The sequence below is a fragment of the Myodes glareolus genome, chromosome 1 (genome assembly GCF_982192425.1).
Source record: "Myodes glareolus chromosome 1, mMyoGla1.1, whole genome shotgun sequence".
NCBI lineage: Eukaryota > Metazoa > Chordata > Mammalia > Rodentia > Cricetidae > Myodes > Myodes glareolus.
Genome location: NC_142026.1, coordinates 133455136 through 133476771, shown reverse-complemented (window position 1 = coordinate 133476771; position 21636 = coordinate 133455136). Strand labels below are relative to the sequence as shown.

The window sequence follows — 21636 nt, the reverse complement described above, 5'->3', positions numbered from 1 at the left end:
GTCTGTTTCCGTGTGTGTATAGTTGCTCTCTTTGTGTGTTTGCACGTGTATTTCTCTGTGTTTCTCTCTGTGTATGCATGTGTTTCTTTTGAGTGAGGGTCTCTCAAAGGCCTGAAGCTTGCTAAGCAGTCTAGGCTGGGTGCTCATTGGGCCTTAGGAATCTGCCTGTCTCTACCTCCACAGTACCAGGATTACAAGTACACTCTACTGTGCCAGCTTCTATGCATGGATTCTGGAATTGAACTCAGGTTCTCAAGCTACCATGGCGAGCATTTTGCCAATGGAGCCATCTCCCCAGCCTAGAAAAATGTAACTTTTATATGACTCTGTTCCATGCTTCAGAAGCCATCTCTGGTTAATAGAACACAGTGCTTCTGTGAGCTTTTAGCTGTCACAAAATGACATGTTGCCAAGGGACAAAGCGAGGTACTTTGGCTGTCCCACGCAGCTGATAATGCTGCCTAAGACTATGTATCTTGAGGTAGAGGCAAGCTTTTGTGTAACAATGGCTGGATCACTGGAGACAGGAACTGACTCATTCAGTCCTGAGTCTAGTTCATTGACAAATACCACATCCATTTAACAAATGAGGATACCAAGGCTGGAAGCAAGGAAGTAATTTGCTAGAGAAACAGAGCCGAGCTGGGGGAGTAGCTCAGGAGGTAGAGTGCTTGCCTAGCCTGCACAACGCCCTTCGTTCAATCTTCGGCATTGCTGAAAACCAGGTATGATAGTACCCGCCTACAATAGTGCTGTACATCCAGAGGTGGATGCAGGAGGATCAGAAGTTCAAGGTAATCCTTGGCTACAGGGTGGGAGGCCAGCCTGGGCTACATGAGACCCTAAGAACAATGAGACCTGAGAGTTGAATGCTGGAAGTCTGCCCGGTCAGTACATGAATCTTCAGCTGGTTCTTTTCCCAATTCTCACTGAAGGTCAGTGGTCCTTCCAGTTTGGGGAGATAGGGACCCTGTTTGTAAGAGCCCGGGCATCTGTGGAAACCAAAGGCAAACTTCTCACGCCTGGGCTCAGGTTCAGGTACAGGCATTCCAATAACGTATCTCACTAATCCAGCAGCTTGACATTCAAAATATATGTCCAGTAACGAGATCAGGAAGTGCTATTCTCTTCAAGTTGCAAAACGTCTTGACTCATTTTTAAAAAATAAAAATAAGAAGAAACAAATTCCACTGAGAATCAATTTAATAAGAAGTTGGATGTTTGCTGGCTGAATCAGGGATGGCTTTGGGTGAGAATCATTTCCACTGCCAGTCTCGGTCCATCTAACCCAGTGGCCAATAAAACAGGTAGCTCCTATTTGGTCAGAGGCTAGCTGTGGATTCCCTCAAACTCTAAGAGTCTGCACTAAGTGTGATGTTCAAAGTGCTGGCCTATAGACGCCCTGCAGAGCCCTCCCCATGAACTCAGAGAGTAGGCTGGGCAGGGCACCAGCTCCATGTTCCAGGGACCGGGCTCTGCTTGCAGAGGAGGAGGAGGAGGCGTGAGGGGGGAGGGAAGGGAAAGGGGAGAGGTGAATTAGGGGAGAAGTAACACAGAAACTTGGGTGAGAGCCAGGCAAAGCAGCTAAGGATGCTTCAGGCTGGGGATAATCACAAACAGTGGGAGACCATCGAGCACTGACTTCAGCATCTGATCTTTGCTCACAAAGAGGCCCAGAAAAACAATTTTCCTTATAATCTCAGTAATTTAAAAGAAAACTCCCCCAAGTGCTCTGCACCATGGAGACACAGAAGCCTGGAGTCATCCCTGAGTCAAGCTGCCCTGGCTTTTTCTAATCCCTTTATTCCAGGCAGGAAGCTGAAGCCCAGAGACCAAGTTGCTTTTAAGGGCTCACATAACAAGCCACACCGGAACGGAATCGAGCCGCGTCCGTGGACTTCTGGGAAACACATATTCCTTTCTAAGACCCCAAGCAGAGGTGGTAGCACAAGGTTTGCAGGCTCCATGCTCACAACGGTGAGACTGAACTGGACCTGGCTGTTATTCTGTGGTTGAGTGTGAATGTGTCCTGTTGAGTTTCTTTACTAACCAGGTTTTCTGAACGGCCAGGAAGGGATCACATTTAGGGGCTCTGCATGGGCTCTGTCCTTTCTGTCATTTCCAAGGTCCTGGGACACCTCTTGGTGGAGCTTCAAGTATGAACCTCATAGTTTTCATTAGAGAGACTGTGCAGGGGTGTCTACCATTTCAGACATAAGAGACCATGGAGGTGGTCCGTGGCTGTATCTGCCTGGCAGACTATCCTGAAGAAGGTGCACCTGGCAGGAATGGCTCCTTCATCATCCATCAGGTGGATGACTCTACCTAGAGGCAGAAAAGCACAGCTGTGCTGTCACCTGGCCACCCACCCGTGACTGTGGCAGTTTGCATGAAGGACTGACCCTGTAGGAAGGGGAAGTGCCAGATCTCTGTCACAGGTTCATCTGACCACAGCCCTGATCTCAAACCTTTCTCGCCTGCATGTGGAGGTTCCAGATTCACAGCGGAAGTGACCAGGAGCTCAACCAAACTTCCAACTAGAGCCTTGAGGAGACAGACTCTGACAGATGGGCTCTAAAGGTCATTTAGGTGACAAGGTGCACAGGAACAATGGGAAACCACCATGGGCTGAGGGTGTGGGGAGGCATTTCTAGTCATCAGAGCAAGGGACTGCAATGGGATGGGACGTGTCCCACACGGCTCACAGCACAAGGATGGGGCAAATTCAAAGTTAGTAGTAGGGGAACAAATGCTTGATTCTGAGGCATTCCCAACATACCTTTGGGGACCTTTTAGGTAAAAACCATCTTACTGTCAATTTCCCCACTGGACACCAGTTCTACTCTCCTCCCTCCTCTGAACGCAGCCTGTCATGGTCGTCGAGCATCCTTAACCTCAACTTCCCTACTGTTGGGATTATGGGTATGTGCCCCTGCACTGGGCTCTACAACCTCACCTCTGGAACAGAAGATGAAGGAAGAACTGTACATGCTCACCAAAGAACATCTGGCTACACAGACTCTGGGGTTAGAAAGTCGTTATAAGAGAATGAGGGAGATTTACCTCCAGGTAATATTTTGAAGCAAAATCAAGTTTTAGAACAACTCAAAGAGCAGTGTCCTTGTAAGACGCGAGCAACCCCTTAGCCACACACAAGTGTGTATTCCAACCTCATGAAGACTTTCTGGAAGGACATACGGAAACTGACAAGGAGTCCCATACTTGACAAGGGAGGGCCAGGGAAACCCGCACTTTCTTCCTGTCACATTTCTTTTGGAATTATTAGAACTTTGACATTAATCAACTCACCCCCAACATTGTGATGTTATGCAACGTAACTGGGGTCTTAAGCTTCAGGCCTCCTTTGCTCCATTGGCTGGGTGGGGATGGTGGGGAGACATTGGTCTCTTTTTCTGTGTGGAGCAGGGCTGGTGTGGTTCTTGCTTAGGTGCCACCAGGGATGCCACTGGACTTCCTGTCACAGGGGCAGCTATGGACAGCACTAAGGATGTCTGACTCTATTTTCTTGTGGTCTTTAGACATCAGTTTCTATCAGCATGGATGGGCTATCAAAAGCCTATGTTGCCTTCAGTATTTTCCTACTCTGCCACATGGTGTCTGTCCTCCTTTCTGCCAAACTTCTAGTAAATTCTATTAAAATAGAAAAATGCCCATTAATCTGTGGGTGCCTCTCAGGTGGGTAAGCATCGCAATGAATGCAAATTGGAGATAAAGAGGCTTTCTAGGGGAAAGCCGAATCAATTGCCATTTGATTTACCAACCACAGGAAATCCTTTTCATTTTGGGAGCACTGAATAATAAGCCATGATTAAAAATGACTGTAATCCCTTTAATGGAACATTAATGCCATGTTACATTGACGTGATTGTGGATGACGGCGTCCCCTCTGTGGGGGCTTCCTCAAGGATTCCAGGGCATTCTGGTCTCCCTGCACATGTTCCTGAGGGTTTCTGCCTTTGCGCACAATGGGAGTCTGGGAGGAGTGTTACCACATGGTTCCCTGGCAGGCCTGACCAGTAGTGTTTTCTGTGAGTTTCCACAGGTTTCCCTCCTTCTGTTGGACCCGCAGGTGACAAAAGAGGACCCTGAAGTTACAGTGGGGTGACAAAGACGTGTGTGTGTGTGTGTGTGTGTGTGTGTGTGTGTGTGTGTGTAAAGAGAGAGAGAGGGGCGGGGAGAAACTGATATCTGAGATTCTCTTTATAAACAACCCAGAACTCACCACTTCTCTTCAATCTACCCAATGTTAGTATCTCCCTTGTCTACTGCAACCCTCTGTGTCCACAGCACCCTGGCACAATCTTCTACTGTGCTTTGAATGTGAAATGTCCCTTACAGCTTGGTTTCCAGTTGGTGACACTCTTTGGGGAGGTTTGAGAACTTGGGGAACCTGAGGCTTACATGACAGACAGGCTTAGGCCACTGGGGACAGGCTTGAGGGACAGGGCTCTACTTCTGGTCCTGCTTTTGTTTCCTGTTCTGCCAAGGTGAGACTCGACCACAAACTCCTGCCTCAGTGAACATCACCACGAGGAGCTACTTTGTCACAGAGATGGGGAATGTAAAAACACGACCTCAGAATCACCACTGTTTCCCCTCCTTGTTCTCACCCGTCCTCAGGCCATGAATCCCACTGCGATGCTTCTTCCCACCAGAGCACAGTCTATGACTTTAAGCACCCAGATCTGCAGATGTTCACAGAGGAAGAGAGCAGTAGGCATGTGTCGTGTGTTGGCTTGTCACCTCAGACCAGGCCCTTCTGAATTGCTGTGGGATAATCCTTCTGTACACTGTGAATATATGTTACTCTCATTGGTTGATAATAAAATCTGTTTGGACCTATAGCAAGGAAGAATATAGCTAGGCAGGAAAGCCAAACTGAATACAGGTACAGGGAAATAGAAGGGCAGAGTCAGGGGAGAGGCCAGCCAGCTGCTGGAGGAGCAAGGTGTATTAGGGCACAAGTAAAGCCAGGAGAAATGTGGCAAAACGTAGATGAGTAGAAATGGGTTAATTTAGAAGTAAGAGCTAACTAGTAACAAGCCTGAGCTGTTTGGCCAAGCATTTTGTACCAGAGCCCTGTTCTGAAGCCTGCAGATCTAGAAAGGGGGAACTACAGGCAGCGCTGCCATCAGTCAAAGCTCTGCAAGCAGGCAGTATTACAGGTCAGACTCACCCGCTATGTGCTGGTGTCCAGACTTAGGGCTGGGGTTTGTGAGACAGCAGTTCTCAACTTGTGGGTCATGACCCCTTTGGGGGTCGCACATCAGATGTCCTTCATCTCAGATATTTACATTGTGATTCATAATAGTAGCAAAATTACAGTTATGAAGTAGCAAGGAAATAATTTTATGGTTGAGGGCCACCACAGCATGAGGAACTGTATTAAAGGGTCACAGCATTAGGAAGAGTGAGGACCATTGCCATAAGGCAGGGCTGATGCTGTGAAACACACAGGCAAGCTTCACTTAAGATTCACCCAAGCTGGCGGTCATAGAGGCAATGGCTGTAGGGGATCCGGTTACCCTGGTTGGGGAGTAGAACAAAGGATGCCATTTCTCCTTGAACTTGTTCTTAGTAGCTCAGGTGAGCACCGGATTCCATGAACCATCCTTTCTTCTTCCTAACTCCATTTTTCCGGATCACTAATTGGAGATAGGACATGTGGAATTTAGTCTCCACCCCCTCCCCTTTAGCTCATAATCTGTATGTCTCCACTCTCCTTTAACCATACAGAACTCATTAATGAGTTATCAGCTGGCGACTGAAGATGCCCTGGTAACCAGCCTCATACACACACACACACACACACACACACACACGTACACACGCACATGCACGCACGCACACACACATACACACGCACACACACACGTAGACATGCACATGTGCGTGCACACACACACACACACGCGCACACACACACAGTTTACAGATCTATCTAAATATCCCCACTACCGCATTTGTCCACAGCCCAGGGCTCAGTGGCACGGGTGCCTTTACTTTAGGAAGCATATGTTTACATATGTGGTAGTGTCCTCTACCACCTCTGAAAAATCACTCAAGAGAAAAACGAAGAGTTCAAATGCAATTTACCCAGTTACGTGAAGGGGAAAGAGCTGAGTCCTGAGGAGCTGGGTCACCAGGTCCATTTTGATTCCACAGCGAACCAGCAGAAGCCTATTCAGCATTTAATGGGCAGACACTTTTTCTTTGAAGATTCAAAATACCATGGTGCCCAGATATACACACTGCTTGGGAGTGTGTATAGGGTGGAAAATGGTCCCTGCTGGTCTAAATGACTTGAGTCTGACCTTTCAGGTTTGTGGAAGAGAGTTCTATGTCTAGAGACAGTGTAGGTCACTGCACTTGCGGGAGAGTGCTGCAAGGTACCCCAGCAAGTCTCTCAAGTGGCCCAGGAGCCTCAGCTGCTGCCTCACACTCCAAACAGACCCACCCCTGGTGAGCAGCACCTGCCAATCACAGTGAACTTAGGCGAACTCACAGTGCTGCTTCTCCTCAGCCTCACCTGATGGAGCATCAATCACGGCTAGCTTCCAGGGCAGGGAGCGGCCGACAAGACTCTGTTGATAGCTTTCTAGCTAAAGAGTTCTTCAGTTTAGATAGGGCTGCATGAGTGCCCAGAGACGCGATGTTCAGATGCCATTTATCATACAAGTGAATATTCTGTGAGGCTCCCGAGGCCTTAGAGAATGAATAAGAATGAGATTTATGAGAAGAAAAGCCAAAGCCAGAGTGCTGAAGAGGTAAAAGTGTAGGGGTTGGTGAAGTACTGAATTCACAAGCAAGGTCCCCACAGAGCCACCAGAAAGGATATCTCGCTGGGCTGTCCTTCAGGGCATTGAGGAACCCTGTTTGCTGTGAACCTGCGGGAATGAAGCCAACATTTAGTATCCAGACACTCATGCTGCCTGTGCTCAATGTTCTCATCTCTATAACAATAATAGGTGTCCAGACATCAATTAAACAGTCATCTTTGGTGTTAGGACACCCAACTTATCGATTGGGAGATCGTGATTTCACTGAAGCCATTCAAGAAGATGGCAGATTCATAATTAGAACCAACATCTGCAGGGCATTTTTTTTCAATGAAAGCAGATGTGTGTCTGTATATTTTTCCATAAATTATAGCTTTGATTACTCTTTTGTTTTCCTCATTTTAACAGGAAAACAGAATCCTACATAATCCCTTCTGTTTTGCCCACAGCTGTTAACATTTGGCAGTAGAGGTCTTAGGGACTTGGCTACCCACAGTTTTCCTTCTTGTACACAGAGTAAACGAAGCTAAGGTTCATTCACTGACTCTTTGGGGTGAAGGTGTTTCCCTGCCCTGTGATCATGTCCTGCAAGAAAACACTGAGGGGTTTGAGTTCAGCTTCATCTGATGAGGACAGGGATTCTGTTTTATATATTGCCATCACATTAAACAAATGCTAAAGATTTATTTTTATTCGTGTGTGTGTGTGTGTGTGTGTGTGTATGTGTCTATGATACATGTGTGGATGCCTGTGGAGGTTAGAAGAGGGAGTTGGGTTCTTTGGAGCTAGAGTTACATACTGTTGCTCAGTGTGGGTGCTAGGAACCAATTGGAGTCCTTTAGAAGCACAACAAGCGCCCTTAATCACTGAACAATCTCTTTAGCCCGACCTCTGAGGCGTAAGTCTTGGCAATGCTATCTTGGGGGATGATTCTGGGCCCTTCTGACTGAAGCCACTGTGCTTCAAGTGACACAAGCCCGTGCCACAGAACGTGAACTGTTAAGCTAGTATGGCGCCGGTTGCTTCTTGGTGCCGATTAACTGGCTGTGGGCTGGGGTGAGTGAGGGGCAGTGTCCTAGGTCTTTCTGTGTGACTGTCAACCTATGCCCCGCTGTGCGAAGGTAAGGAGGGATCTTTGCTCTGCTTCATATTTCTCCTCCTGGAACTCCCTCCCTGTGGTCCTACTGCCCACTGTGAAGACACAAGGATGGCTAGGGCGGCTCAAGAGGGACTGCATTGATTACTAATATGGGAAGACAGGTGTTTAAAGCTTCTTGCCTCCCTTCACATCCAGCAGGGTGCAGCCGGTGAATGGCAAGGTGCAGGTCACTAGCAAAGGCAACCTCAGAACAAAAGGAGACTAAAATAGACCCCACCGTGTAGGAACCAGGGTAAATGAAACTTGTACACTGATGAATTGGGATGAGCACTGTTCTAAGCCTGGGAAGGCAGCAGACTTCAGTGTGTGTGTGTGTGTGTGGGGGTCTCCGAGTGTGAGGGACAGTGTGATGAACTGTGCTGTGTGCACATGTTTTCCTGGCATTTATATGCACAACTGAGCAAGGTGAACCCTAAAGCTCTAGGATGCAGGGCTGAAACTAGGAATATAATCTGATGGTGTGAAATGAAAACATTTAGAAATTTCCGGAAGGATGGTAGATTTTATGCCATGCCGATTCGAACCATGAAGAAATTCGCTGTGCTGTACAGACAGGGTCTGGCTAAATTTGAATGTATGATTTTTAAAAAATTATTTGCAAGGGTTCTTTTTTATAAGAAAGTTTATAAATTTAAAAAAATATATAAGGCTAAACCACTACTTCTGAGCGTCACATGCGGGCTCTCCCTGTCCGTGTGAATGACTGCTTCCTTCAGAACAGCGCCTAACACTCTCTGCTTTCTCTTCACTGCTCTCGTGCGTGAATCCACAGACTGGCTCCTAGCTCCACTTCTGTCATTTTGGGATTCAGAAAACCCCGAGGAAAAGGGTCTCTGCAAAGCCACCTTGGCACCAGCGCCAGCTGGCAAGGAAGAGGACGCCGATGGAGATTAGTTGTTTCTCATGAACACACTAACTCAAGACTCTCAGGCGTGTATTCCAGATTTGTGCGTACTGGGACAAAAGAATCGTCGCTCAAGACGTCGCTCAAGCAGTTTAGAGCACTGTCAGCCTTCGGGTAGTTGATGGAGCAGCCACCCTTGACTGACGCTTATGGAAACCAATGGGAGCAAGGACCAGTAGAGACCAATGGGAGCAGCGACCAATAGGAGCCATTCTCTACCCTTCTTCCCCGGTCTGGACAGGGACGAAGCCACCCGGACAGTACAAGTGGGAAAGGGGCCTAATTCTGCTCCATTCATGAGATCCATGCTGGCATGAGAAGAAAGTAAAGCTTTTTCTGCTTAGAAACTTCCAGAGACACACCAGAGCGAGGCTGTGTGCTTGCTAATGGGCGCATATGCTCCAGGAACGGGTGAAAGGCAGAGCCCCTCGCTCGTGTGGGCAGTGACACGCTAATGGAAGTTTAAAGGCTTAGGTTTGTGGTTCAAAGCCAATTAGCTCCTTTCTCATCATTTCCCATTGTGGGAAAGTGAGTGACTAAGAGACAAAAGAAACGCAGTATGAACTTCAGAATGGTGATGGGAAAAAAAATGCTAGTTTCTTATGCAACTATGTTAAAATCATTTACACTCAAATCTCACTTTATATGTCAGAGGTTGTTTGTTCAAACTCTTGCAGAGAATTGAGTATCTCATTGAATGCGTGAGAAAACCCAGTATCTGTCCCCAGCCATATTCTTCTCCTGGGGATGTATATGTTCAAACCATGGGTCAGTAGATAAGGAAAATAGACTCAGTACTCAATGGTTGCCATTGTGCTTGTACTTCCTTGTGCAAAATGAAGGGATGAGCCTTACAGGGGATCCCCAGCAGACATCACTGAGGCTGGAGAGGGCATGCACGTCAAGGGGAAAGTGCTGTTAGTCTGGGTGGTCCAGGGGTCACCTGGAAACTGCCATTTGAGGGATGGGGTTGAGGAGAGAGGGAGAGATGAGGAGGGATGGGCAAAGTGAAAGCCGGAGTGGGCAGGCTGGAAGTGAGGAGCGGGATGGGGAAAGAGAAGGAAAAGAAAGCCAGAAATGATCAAAAATTATAGATCAAAATCAACTCAGAAAAGCCAAAGCCAGGCCAGCCGTTACATACAGACCCTGATTTCGGCAGCATACTTACGGAGGATGACGTGGGTGATGACGAGAGCAAATATAAAGACTGTCAGAAAAGACAGGGATAAAATAAACATATAAAAAAATCTGTAGTTTCTTTTCCCCACACAGTTGCCTACCCAGGGACAGTGGTGGTCAAACCGTTCTGAAATGAGAGGCAGAAAAGAGAAAAGAGGAATTGAATTAATAAAATATCTGTTTACGTGAGGGAGCCCCTCCCTCCCACAATACTCCAATAATATAGCAAAAACAATATCATATCATGTTATTTCCAAATAGACTGCTCAGAGAGGTACTTATTAACAACAATACATTTCAGAAATGTAATCATGCTTCCAACAGAACGCAGGTGTTTGGAAACACCAGCTGTGAATTCCCCTCAAATGGTTACTTAAGGAAACAGTAGCACACAATCTCAGACTCAGAAGTAAAAACTCAACTCTTTGTGTTCACAGAACAATTTTCCCTTAAATGGTGCCAACATCATCGGATGACAAGGACTGGGCTGGGTTGGGGCTGGGTGCGTCACTGGGTGGCCTCCGGATACAGTGAGCGGTTCTAGAGAGAGCCATAGTGGGTCTAGGGCAGGACAGAGGGACAATCCTTGGCTCTTCCATCTCGGTTATAAACACTTAACATAAACTCATCACACACACTAATTTATTCCTATCAGGAAAATGATGTCACTATTCTTTCTCAAAGACATACAAAACGAGGCGCGAAGAGAGGGGAGACTGTGCAGGGGCAGCCAGGTCAGCATCAGAGTGATTAGCCCTGAGGCCAGGCCTTCGGACGTCCTTCATCTCCTAGTATGTTTGCTGCCTGTGGTCCTTCACAATGGCAGCAAGCTAGGTTTGGGCACTGGAAGCCATTACTCCCCAGTGCCTAAGCACAAGCCTATGACTTCCCCTTTTGGGAACTCCACACAACGTCTGCACCATTTCGATCTGTTCTTCCTCTCGCAGAGACAGCAAAGAGCTTTCTCCTACTCGTTAGCTGATCTTATATGCAGACTGGCTGTTCCGTGTCATCCTAAGAATCCACTCACGTCAGACTGCCTGCTGTGAGCTGGGGGATGTTCAGCTCTCGACTGAGCCCCTCATGAGGGCTCTTTCCTCAGCTTCCTGCCTACCTAATTTCCATATTTCATCTCTCTGTATAGGCTTCAGAAAACATAAAGAGAAGGTATTGTCGAGTGTGAGTTTTTAAATAAAATGTGACAGAGGTGGCCAAGGTGTTAAGTTCCATGGGCCATTAGTCGTGGATCCAGCCCCCTCCGTGCCATTGGCTGAAAAGGCACAAGGACCTGGGTGAGGGTGGCAGTCTAGGAAATGCAGGGAACACTGGCCTGCAAGCAGCATGAGCAAGAGGGAGTCACTTTGAAGAGGGAGTAGCAGGGCAAATTTCAGAGCTCAGTGGCCTGGTGACAGAGCAAATGGCCCATAAGATAGAGATACATGAGGAGAGCGATTACACTGGTGTGGCCCTGGGAGTTCCTCACTAGCACACGCGGTCAGCTGACACCTTCATGAGAACCGCCTCACTCTGGCTAAGGGAAGGTGGGCAAGACAGGCAGAGTGCGGAAATCTTCAGGGCCATGAAAACCTGCCAGGTGACAACAGATACCTATTATATCATTGGCTATTTGTTCAAGACTATAGGGCCTCTAATCTCGAATGTGAACCATGATCTCTGACAGTATGTCAACATGGGGCATCAGTCCTAACACACATGCTTACTCTGGTAGGCATGTGGATGAGAGAAGGCTGTGCCTAGAGGGTGGCGGGTACATGGGAACTCCTGTGTTTTCCTTTCAATTTTTCTGTGATCCTCAAAACAAGGCACTCAAAAATTAAACAAGCAAACACCATCTCTTCAAGTCATCAATCTGCCGTCTATACAATGGCAGGTCTGCATGGTGAAGAACGCAAAAGGAGGGCAAACATACCCGAACGGGCCAGACTTTCCCCAAGACTATAAAACTATTATTTCAAACAACACCCTTTCTGCTTGACAGCTGAGTGTAGAAAACGGGAGTGAGAGCAGAAGCCAGGATCAGATAGACACATGTGGGGCCAGCATCTGCCTTCAGGAGTGCACCCGGTTCTGCAGGGTCTGCGTAGAGATGAAACCTCTAAGCTGCAGGGAAATGGCTCTCGTCAAAAGCCACATGCAATGTGAAGAGGAGCCATTCGTATCTAGAAAGAAGCCTCTAGAGAAGAAGGTTTTATGCCATGTGGCCCATTTCCACAGGGTCGGCCTTTTAATTTTAGCTCAGAAATCTTTAAATCTGTCAAGCCAAGATGCGGGGTTCTCTTAACAGTAGAAGGACAGACAGCCAAGGATGACCCAATGAGTCTTGTGGGTTCCAGGAGGCCTCTGGGAAGTCAGCGCTTTCAGGGTGGGACTTGGCACCTGGCTACCCCAAAGCCTGGCCTGGAAGCCGGTTCCCTTAGAGATGTCTCTTGCTGGAAACCGCCTTGACGGACAAGTGTGACTGAAACTTTAGGCGCACCAAGCCGTTTGCCATGGTCTGTTTCTCACGTCTTCCGCAGATGCTGAGTTCACGATGGCTGCTGGATCTGAAGGTCCCAGGCCCCTCTCTGAACCCGAAAAGCATGGTATCCAGGGCCCACGAAGGGGCCTGGAGCCTCTATCTACTCCATTACCCCAACTGTGCGCTCACGGCACCCCTTCTTCCCTTCCCCCGCCCACGAGTTAGAGGGGGTCGGCGTGCTCCTTCATTTTCACTATGGACTCTGTGCACGGGCAAATCTTCCACCTGAAGGCTCAACAGTGCCAAGATGGACGCTTCCCACCTTCAGCAGTAGATGCCTGCTAGACCTGGCTGGTGTCTCAGCTATGCCTTCTCCCAGGATGCTTCCTGTTACTCCCTACCAAATATGAGCCTCTCTAGACCACTATCCAGCCAGCTACCCAACTCAGAAACCCACACACTACCGCTGACCTCATCCTTCTGTCTCCAACCACGTCTAAACCATGAGCAGGTCCCATGGGCTCTGACCTAGTTTTATTTGAAACCATGTTGGTTTTTTGTTGTTGTTGTTGTTCTCAACAGTCAAAATATTGACTTGGCTCCAGTCTAACAGGTATTTACTAGAGCACTGAATATACCTGGATATCACTGGGACTTCCTGGTGTGGTTAGAAACCCAAGAATATGCTGTAAAGCGGTGAGTTAGCTGGTCAGGGCATCCTGACCATACCTCTGGCGGCATTCTGCTGTTCTGCAGTGGTCTGAGGGCTTGCTTCTCACTCCACCCTCCTAATCCCCCATGATTCTTGAGGGCAGGGTAGGGGTTTTTATAATCATCTCTATAACCCCGGAGACTTGTAATAAATATACATTAAATGACTTTCAGTGCCTGGAGCAGGCTTAGGAATGTCCTGGTGGCAACTGATGGTTTTGAACAAGGTGGAAGGGGAGATGCTGGGTGTGTCAACCACAGGGAAATACAAGGGTCTCGGCATATGGTGATGCTCAGAGAAGTCAGGGGTGGAATCCACTGAGCAAGCAAGGTGGCCAGCTGGTATCATGGATCAACTGTTAGAGACGGATGAATGAGGAAAGGTGGCTCTGTTTTAAAGCTCTTCCCGAGCGAGACCCAGAGGATGCTGGGTACCAAGCTGCCAGCCTCAGCTCCCAAGCAAGCTCCCGATGGTGTCAGAGGGAGACATCATTCGGGAAAAAGACATAGGCTCCTACAGTGGAGCCTTAATTTATTAATGATTACAGGAAGCCTCCGGCCACATACATAGTTCCAGTTAGAAACATTGCTTCCTATCATTGGACAACAGACCTCTGCCGTCTTTCCTGTTCTCCATATAACAGCCCAGGATACCTGCCCCCTTCTTTTTGGAGACAAGGTCTCATTATTTAGCCTAGGCTAGTCTGAAATAATGTGCTTATGTAGACCAGGCTGGCCTTGAACTCACAGAGATCCACCTGCCTCTGCCTCCCTGAATGCAGGGATTAAATGCATTCGTGCCACCACCCAGGTAGAATTCTCCTCCCCTAGTCACAGGAACAAGCAGTCTTAGTCCCCTAGAGTGACTTGAGAGTTCTGTGGCACCAGAGAGCCTGGAAACCACAGCGGATTCGAAACTTCTAGTCTAAATGTTTAATTGCATCCAAATTAAGTTAAATGTTTTTAAAGATTCGAAGTGGAAAATTGCTTTTCTGTAAACCTCAGGCCCTTTCACCTCCACATTCAGAAGGATTTCCCCTGGTAAGGTATTTTTTGTTTGTGCTTTAGGACAGATGCTGAGAGATAGTGACACGCATCATTACCTGGCCTTATGGGTTACACAGCTCCCTAAAGCAACCCTGCAGGAACGGCTGGAAATGGAGCTTAGTGACTCAGAGTCTTCATCACTGAAGAGTTTCTGCCTTGGCCAGATCTATCAGTGGTTTCCCACTGCACTGGAGGCTGGGAAGGCTTGGGAAGAGCACGCCTGTCCCCGTCCCTTAGAGACTCTTACTTTTATACGGCCTTTGCTCCCACCTTGCCAGGACCCAGGCACTGTACAAAGCACATAGTATGAATTGTGTTATTTATCTATTTTATTTTAGTGTGTATGTGTGCATTCCTGTGTATATATGTGCACGGATGTGTGTGTGTGCGCATGTTTGCATGTATGTGGAGGTTGGAGAACACCCTTGGGTGTCATCCCAGGAATGCCGTCTGCCGTCCACCTTTTTTTTTTCTTCCCCAGATAGGGTTTCTCTGTAACTTTGGAGTCTGCCCTGTGTCCTGGAACTAGCTCTGTAGACCAGGCTGGCCTCAAACTCACAGAGATCTACCTGCCTCTGCCTCCCGAATGCTGGGATTAAAGGTGTGCACCACCACCGCCCGGCTCCGTCCACCTTCTTTGAAGGCAGGGTCTCTCAGTGGTCTGGATCTCACTGATTAAATGAGACAGGTTGGCCAGCAAGTCCTGGGACTTCTCCTGTCTCTACAAGCCCAGCCCCGGGGTTACAAACACGCATCTCACCTCCACCATCTTTACACATCTGCCAGGGACCTCACTTGGTCCTCACGTTTACAAGGCAAGGATTTTACCAACTGAACCATCTCTCCTGCCCCATTCTTACCATTTAATTACCACATGGAGCAATGGGCCCAATGTTACTGTTCCATTTTACAGCTGAAGAAATGTCCCTGGGACCAGGTGTTGAGCCAAAGTCTGATCTTCTTTCTGGGGCTGCCTCCAATGCCAGCTCTCTGCTGGTCCATGTGCCGAGTGGCTGGCCTGCCTCTTCTGGATCACCTGGTTGGCTGTGCCATTTCAAGGGTCATGTGGGCTCCAGGCCCAGAAACCCACAGGAATGCGGTTGTGTGGCATAGTTCTGAACTAGGGCAGTGTGCTTCTTTCAGTGGTAAACACCAGTCCATGTCTAGGAGTTTCCACCCTTGAATGAGAAGCCTTTCAGCCCCAGGAGGGGGAGCCTTAATCTTAGTCAGGGGAACACTGGGGAGATGAAGATCCTAATACAGCCATGGGAATCTGACAGAGCTGTTCAGTGGATACTATAGCTGGGTCTGTGGAGTCTGAGGGTGGGGGCGGGGTGTGGGGCCAAGCAAGCAACAGCTAGGAAATTTCTTCCCATATCTTTTCTTCTCAGCCTCCTTTCCCCAAATGAGTGCTATCTAATTTGCTGGAAAGCCAAAATCATGTGTGTTAACCATGTAGCCTTACAGTGCTTCCGATGGGGATTTACTTAGAAAGGTGGATAAATTCAGAGGTATCTTTAGGGTGGAAAATTTAAACCCAAAGACACCACGTCTTATGCCTATACAGGTTTTTAATATCTTGGTATCTCTTCAATGTCTTATAAATTAAGATTCTTTGGCTTTCAAATCCATTTCTTAAAGCAAGCAAGCAAGCAAACAAACAAACAAAAAAACCAAAAACCAAAACAAAAAAAACCAAGCTGTGTGGCCCACTCTGATGTGTCCCTCTCCTCCCCATCCCTGTGGTCTCACAGGCCCAAGCCAGATCACCGGTAGGTTGCTGGGTTTCTTTTGTACATGGGTTTTAAAGGAGTTTGACTGATGAACAAGGACAGTCCCTCCAGTCATCTGTCGGGCCAAACTATGTCTATTTGTCTCTGCAAATTGTCTAGGTTTGTCATCTGTTTTTACCTCCAGATTTCCATAGGTAATAAATTTATGTCTCAAGGAGAAGAGACAGGCAGATACTGGAGGGGCCAGCATGTGGAGGCAAATCATGCTGTCCCAGCTACTTAGAAGTTGTTTTTGCTACCCCCATCCCCAACTCCTTAGTTGATAGCTAAAAACACAACAAAAGCCTACTATCTCTGCTTTGATTTTGTATCTGTCTTCCCTGTCTTAAAATCGAGGGTCAGACTCTACCTATGAGCATGCTGATCACTCCACTCAAGGACCACCGGTCTAAACTCTGTGAGAGCTTGTCTAGTGCACCCCGTTCAAGGCTGAGGAGCGGAGCCTCAGTACGGAGCTATCTTACTGTCAGTTTTCAAAATACCCTGCTCCTTACAACCCTTGCCAAAGGCACCCGAAAGTCCCTAGTCATTGTCCTAAACCTAAATCACCTTAGATCTCAGGAGCATCAGAACTTCACAGGTCACCTCTCTTCGAACAGGGACAACCATTGCATGTCCCCTTGAGAGATAATGACTTGTATAGAGCCCCACGACAGAACCAGACCTGAGATACAGATTAACCAGTTCCAAGTTTGCCAAGTCTTTTAAACTCTGCAGACCTTTAGCCCTGGCTCCAATCCTCCCTATGCTGAAATACAGGTCAATAGCCCAAGGATGGACTTAACTGGGCGCCACCTCCCCAGCTGGTTGATGATTACCTAACTGCCCAGATCCTTCCCATCTGGCAGGGGCTAAGTGCAATTCCCTACATTCACCCCTGCTTTGCTCTTTCTATCCTTGTGAACCTGTCTCGCAGCCTGCAGGGCAATGCACACACAAGTGCCCACTGGAGGGCACATACTCATTTCTGTTCTCTATGCCCAATCAGTCCTCATATCTGGGCAGTCAACAGGAACAGCCAGTGTGCGCGTCCAGTCTTTTCTAGCTGTCCATTCTTGTTTCTGAAGGCCACCGCAGCCCATGCATCTTTATCCCTTCTTTATGAACCACCGTCACCTCTTCCCTTCAGCCCCCTTCGGTGTGTCCACAACACTGTTGCCAGGAGGATTTTCCAATACAAAGGAGATCCCAGCTTCTAGGCCTGTGTTCCCTGGGTGGTTCTCAGTAAAGGTGCCCAGCTCTGTTCCCCTTGCGCCTGTGTTGCTGAGAGTTCTGCAGGCCAGGATTCCGAAGGAAGACCCCCCAACTCTCACTTTCTCTTCCTCTCAGAACCGCAGCAGCTGCACCTGCATCTGTGCTGTACACGGACTTGCCCCCTTGTGTCTCCGTTTTCTAAACTGGCTTCTAACAACAGCTATGCCTCCCAGCATCCGACCGCTCTGCAGCTAGGCAGGACATGTTTGTCATAACGACCCTGGACATTCCAAGTGGAGGTCCTGATGTGGGTGGTCTGGGCTGTTATCAAACAGTGGTGTTCTGTTGAAAGGACACGGGTCCCTAAGTCAGTGTCCTGAATTTCGGTCCTGGCTCTTTGCCTGTTGAGTAATGTCACCCAAAGTTCTTTCCAGCTCGCATACCACGATTCCATTTTAAGAACTGAAGTCAACTGTGACTGCTCTAAGAAAATGGGGAAGTGCTGGCGGGCCTCGACAGAGAAATTATAAATAAAGAATTGACAAAAACTCAAGCTCGGGGGGACCCAGGTTAAGCCCAGAACTAATTGGTGGCTCTAAAAGCAGCCAGGAACTCCAAAGTGCATGTAAGGTAGCCATACCAGCAGACTTGGGTCTCTGTAGGCTTCTTAGACTCTCAACACAGGGTGTTGTTTTGTTTTCTGTTGATCATGTCAAGCTGGCAAACACTCCCCTGAGTCACTGTGGTCTAGGCACGAGAGCTTGATTAATTCTCTAAACCAAGGCTCCCAGCAGAACAGGCAGAAAGCGCTCTCTCGTGATCTGCACGTTTTATGGGGTCCACTGTGGAATGGACTCATGGGGCGGTTTACATAAAAGCAGTTCAGAACTTTGAGATGGTTCCAGCAAGGCATGCCATCCACCTTGGACTATGTGAATGGACAAATGATACACGTCTGAAATCAGTCATGATTTATTGGCCGGGAAATGAGACTTTCTGAGCTGGGGCTGATGAACACATAGAGGTCCGGCTGGCATTTCTGGAGGGTTCCTGGAGGAATTGTAAGACCAAGGCCCAGGGAGGACTCTGAGAGCAGGAGTTAAACCTAAGGGCAGCCTGCAACAGATCCACAGGGCAACCCGAGGCAGGAAAAAGCCCTCCCTGCTCAGCCTGAATTCTCTGCAGAATTCTTCCCAATGCTGCCAGTCACAGGTTCCCTGGTCCTGGGGGTGGGGCAACTTCAGCTGCTGACACTGTTATAGCCTGGGTGAGGCCAACAGGATAAAGTCATGATAGAAACAAGAGAAGGAAGAAGGATAGGATGTCAGAAGAGGTCAGGAAAACCAGAGGGGAAGGATCAGCGACACACCAAGCTGCCTTGCCTCTCCTCCGCTCTTACAGGACTGGAAACTGTGTTAAACTCTAGGGCTGTGGCTCTTAACCAGCTTTTCATTTCCCAATGCTTTGAAAATCTGATGGAAACTAACGGCCTGCACCAGCCTGCTCCCTACAGAGTGACCCACCATTTCCTGAAGTCCTGCTTCTGGATAGCAGGGAAAGGAATTACAGGCCTAGGAATGTAGATAATAGAAGTTAAAGCAACTTATTTCAACAACTAATTTAAAAGTCCTATTACTGTAGGCGCACAGGTCAGCGGGCACCTTTCACAGAGTGCCTACTTTCCTATATAGCAGACTAATATGACATCCTTAGGGTCTCAGCGGCACAGCCTTAAAAGTCCAGCCGTGGGTGAGTAAGTGCTGTGGCTCTCCTGGCATAACTCAGCCGGCTACTTAGAAGGGAAGTGGTTTTGCTTGCCCTTTAACCTTGGGTTCTTTTAACCAAAGGTCAGAGTCAACTAGTGGAAGAGGTCAGTAAATTAGTGGGTCGTGATCATCTCCAAAAAAGAACATGAGAGGCTGCCCCAGGCATTCCACGGAGTAAGTACTACTTCTCAAGACTTTGCCTTTGAACTGGGGCTCACCGGATGCTCACTGAGAAACGTGTTCTTACTGTTAGTTACAGGAAAACATAGGGATGACAGCTATGGCTCTAGGGCACAGGAAAGGCTCAGACCTCTTTGCCGAGCAAACACAAGGATGCTAAGTTGTTCTGCGACAGGCGCAAGTCTGTGAGAAGTTTCCATAATGGCAGATTCAACATTTAAAAACATATACCTCGAGGGTCTGCAGAGGAGTGTGTGAGCATGTGTGTGCCTGTGTCTGTGTACATGTGTGTGTGTGCATATATGTGTGTGTCTGTGTTCACGTGTTTGGAGGTCAGAAGTCAACTGTGGGTCTTTTTCAGTTGCTCCCCATCTTTCTCCCCGCAAGACAGGGTTTCTGTTTGGTCAATTTGCCACACGAAGCTGGTAGGTCCGTGAGCCCCAGGGTTCTCGTTCCCTAAGCTACTGGGAGATTACAGGTATGTGGCAAGTATCTTGCCCAGTGAGCTCCTTTCCTAGTCCCAAAACACAATGCCCTTCTGAGAGGTATGAGGGGAGAGCCTCGAGTTTCATCGAATTTAGATCAGGTGAAGAAAACCTTATTTTTTTTCCAGTTGAGAGCACTGAACTCATCGTAGAGCCAGAAGAGCAAGAGAGATTAAAAATGATTCTTCATTCTCCAAAGAGAAGACGAGAACAGAGGTGATGATGAATTCCTAACAGGAATATCGAGTTTGTTCCCTTCCCGAACCAGTGTCGTCTGTAAGTGTTACAGCTGGGGAAGCCCTACCCAAGAGAGAAAGAATAGCCTCCGTGGAGCTTATATGCAGACAGGGCAGAGACGTCGCCAAACAAGCCCACACATACATCTGCCATGACAGCACAGGTCCTTTAATGCCGAGGAAGAGAATGGAAAGAGGCTAGAGGAGTGGGGGATGGGAGGCTTCCCTGAGGCATGCTAACCAGAATGCGAAGCAGAGAAAGGAGCCAGAGGCTGAGAGCTGAAGCCAGAAGGAATTGAGAAACATGATGCTTACCCGGCTGGGGCATAGGACTTATGGGATGGTCACTGGGCCTCCCTCATGAGTCTTCGGATAGGTGGAGCGTTCTGGTTCCTTTTCACTAGTGTTCAGATTCTGTTGAGGATGGTTACCCTGGTGTCAGGCAGAGGCTGGATGTGTGGGGAGTAGGAATTAGGACTGGGGGTTCTCTAGGAGACTCCTGTGTGAGTAACCTGTGTCTGTTGGGACAGGACAGTGTGTGTGTGTGCGCGCGTGCGTGCGTGCGTGCGAGAGAGAGAGAGAGAGAGAGAGAGAGAGAGAGAGAGAAATGCAGTCAGGGTCTAAATGGTAAAAGCCTAGGATCTGGGGATGGGCCAGGGTGGTACCCACTGGGACTCTCTTAGGCATGAACAACACTGACACTCAGTGCTGTTACCCAGGAAGACTGATGTGGGGTGCCTGTGTCTGCCCAAGCAGAATGGTCTGGTATCAGTTACATCTACCAAGTCTGGAGCTTGGGGTTTGGAAGACAGACTTGAGCATACAGCTGAATACACATTCCAAAGACACATACAGCCACAGACTACATAAATAAAAAAAACAGAGCAAGTCCCAGAAAGCAGCAGCAGGGGAGGGGAGGGAGTGGAGTGGAGGGGAGGGGAGTCTGGCCAGCAGAAACAGACCTCGGTGGAGTAATTACTGTGGCTTTTTCTGGGTGTTGAAGAAAAGTATTTTTAAAGCTGACTGCATTTGGACAATTCCAGAGAAAGCAGGCAAGCACTTGGCCAGAGGTCACCGTCTATTGGCTTAGACCCAGCTGCACTCACAAGCCTTGCATGACAAGCAGCTTCTCTGGACTGCGCACGGACATTAACCCCAGGTAGGATAAACCAAGGCTCCATCCTGTGGTTTAGACATTCCTGTTGGTGCCACACATACCTTTAAAACATTTTTTTCCCCTAATAGATGGGCAGTGTTGTTCTTTGGTCTAAAATAACTTCAATGAACAAACAAACAAATAAATTCACTGACTACAGAAGACACCATACAAGATAAAATGTAAACGTGTCACGTTAAATCATTAGCGTCCTCTAAAGAAGCCATTTTGGAGCATCCGCAAGAGATGTTGCTCCTGCAGAGGACTAATTGGGCATCTCACAACATCCTGAAGGTCCAGTTTCAGGTGCTCTAACGCCCCCTCCTGGCCTCCAGGGGCATCTGCATGCATGTGGTGCACAAGCAGATATGCAGGCACACACACACATACACATAAACAAAAATGTAAAAGACAGCATGTTTTAAGAGTGCATGTGCACATGGGTCCAAGTCTCACACAAGAACTATGACAGACACATCTAGAACGCCCTGCAGTCAGCAATTCTGGTTCCATGGATGACTGAATTTCTCAGTGGACAGTTGTAACT

At 48.1% G+C, this 21636-nt stretch overlaps 1 protein-coding gene and 1 long non-coding RNA gene across 2 annotated transcripts in view; both read right to left on the bottom strand.

Annotated features, from left to right (window-relative positions):
- Positions 1-21636, bottom strand: part of Zdhhc14 (zDHHC palmitoyltransferase 14) — a 247818-nt gene that overhangs the window by 28097 nt on the left and 198085 nt on the right. The window contains 2 exon segments of the mRNA XM_048420326.3: positions 6860-6908; positions 10032-10169. Coding sequence (XP_048276283.2) covers positions 6860-6908; positions 10032-10169 — 187 coding nt within the window.
- LOC125391067 (uncharacterized) lies at positions 51-6841 on the bottom strand. Its single transcript, XR_007228944.3, has 3 exons — positions 6551-6841; positions 5198-5666; positions 51-4811 (listed from the first exon to the last, which is right to left on the bottom strand). It is a non-coding gene; the product is annotated as an uncharacterized LOC125391067 (long non-coding RNA).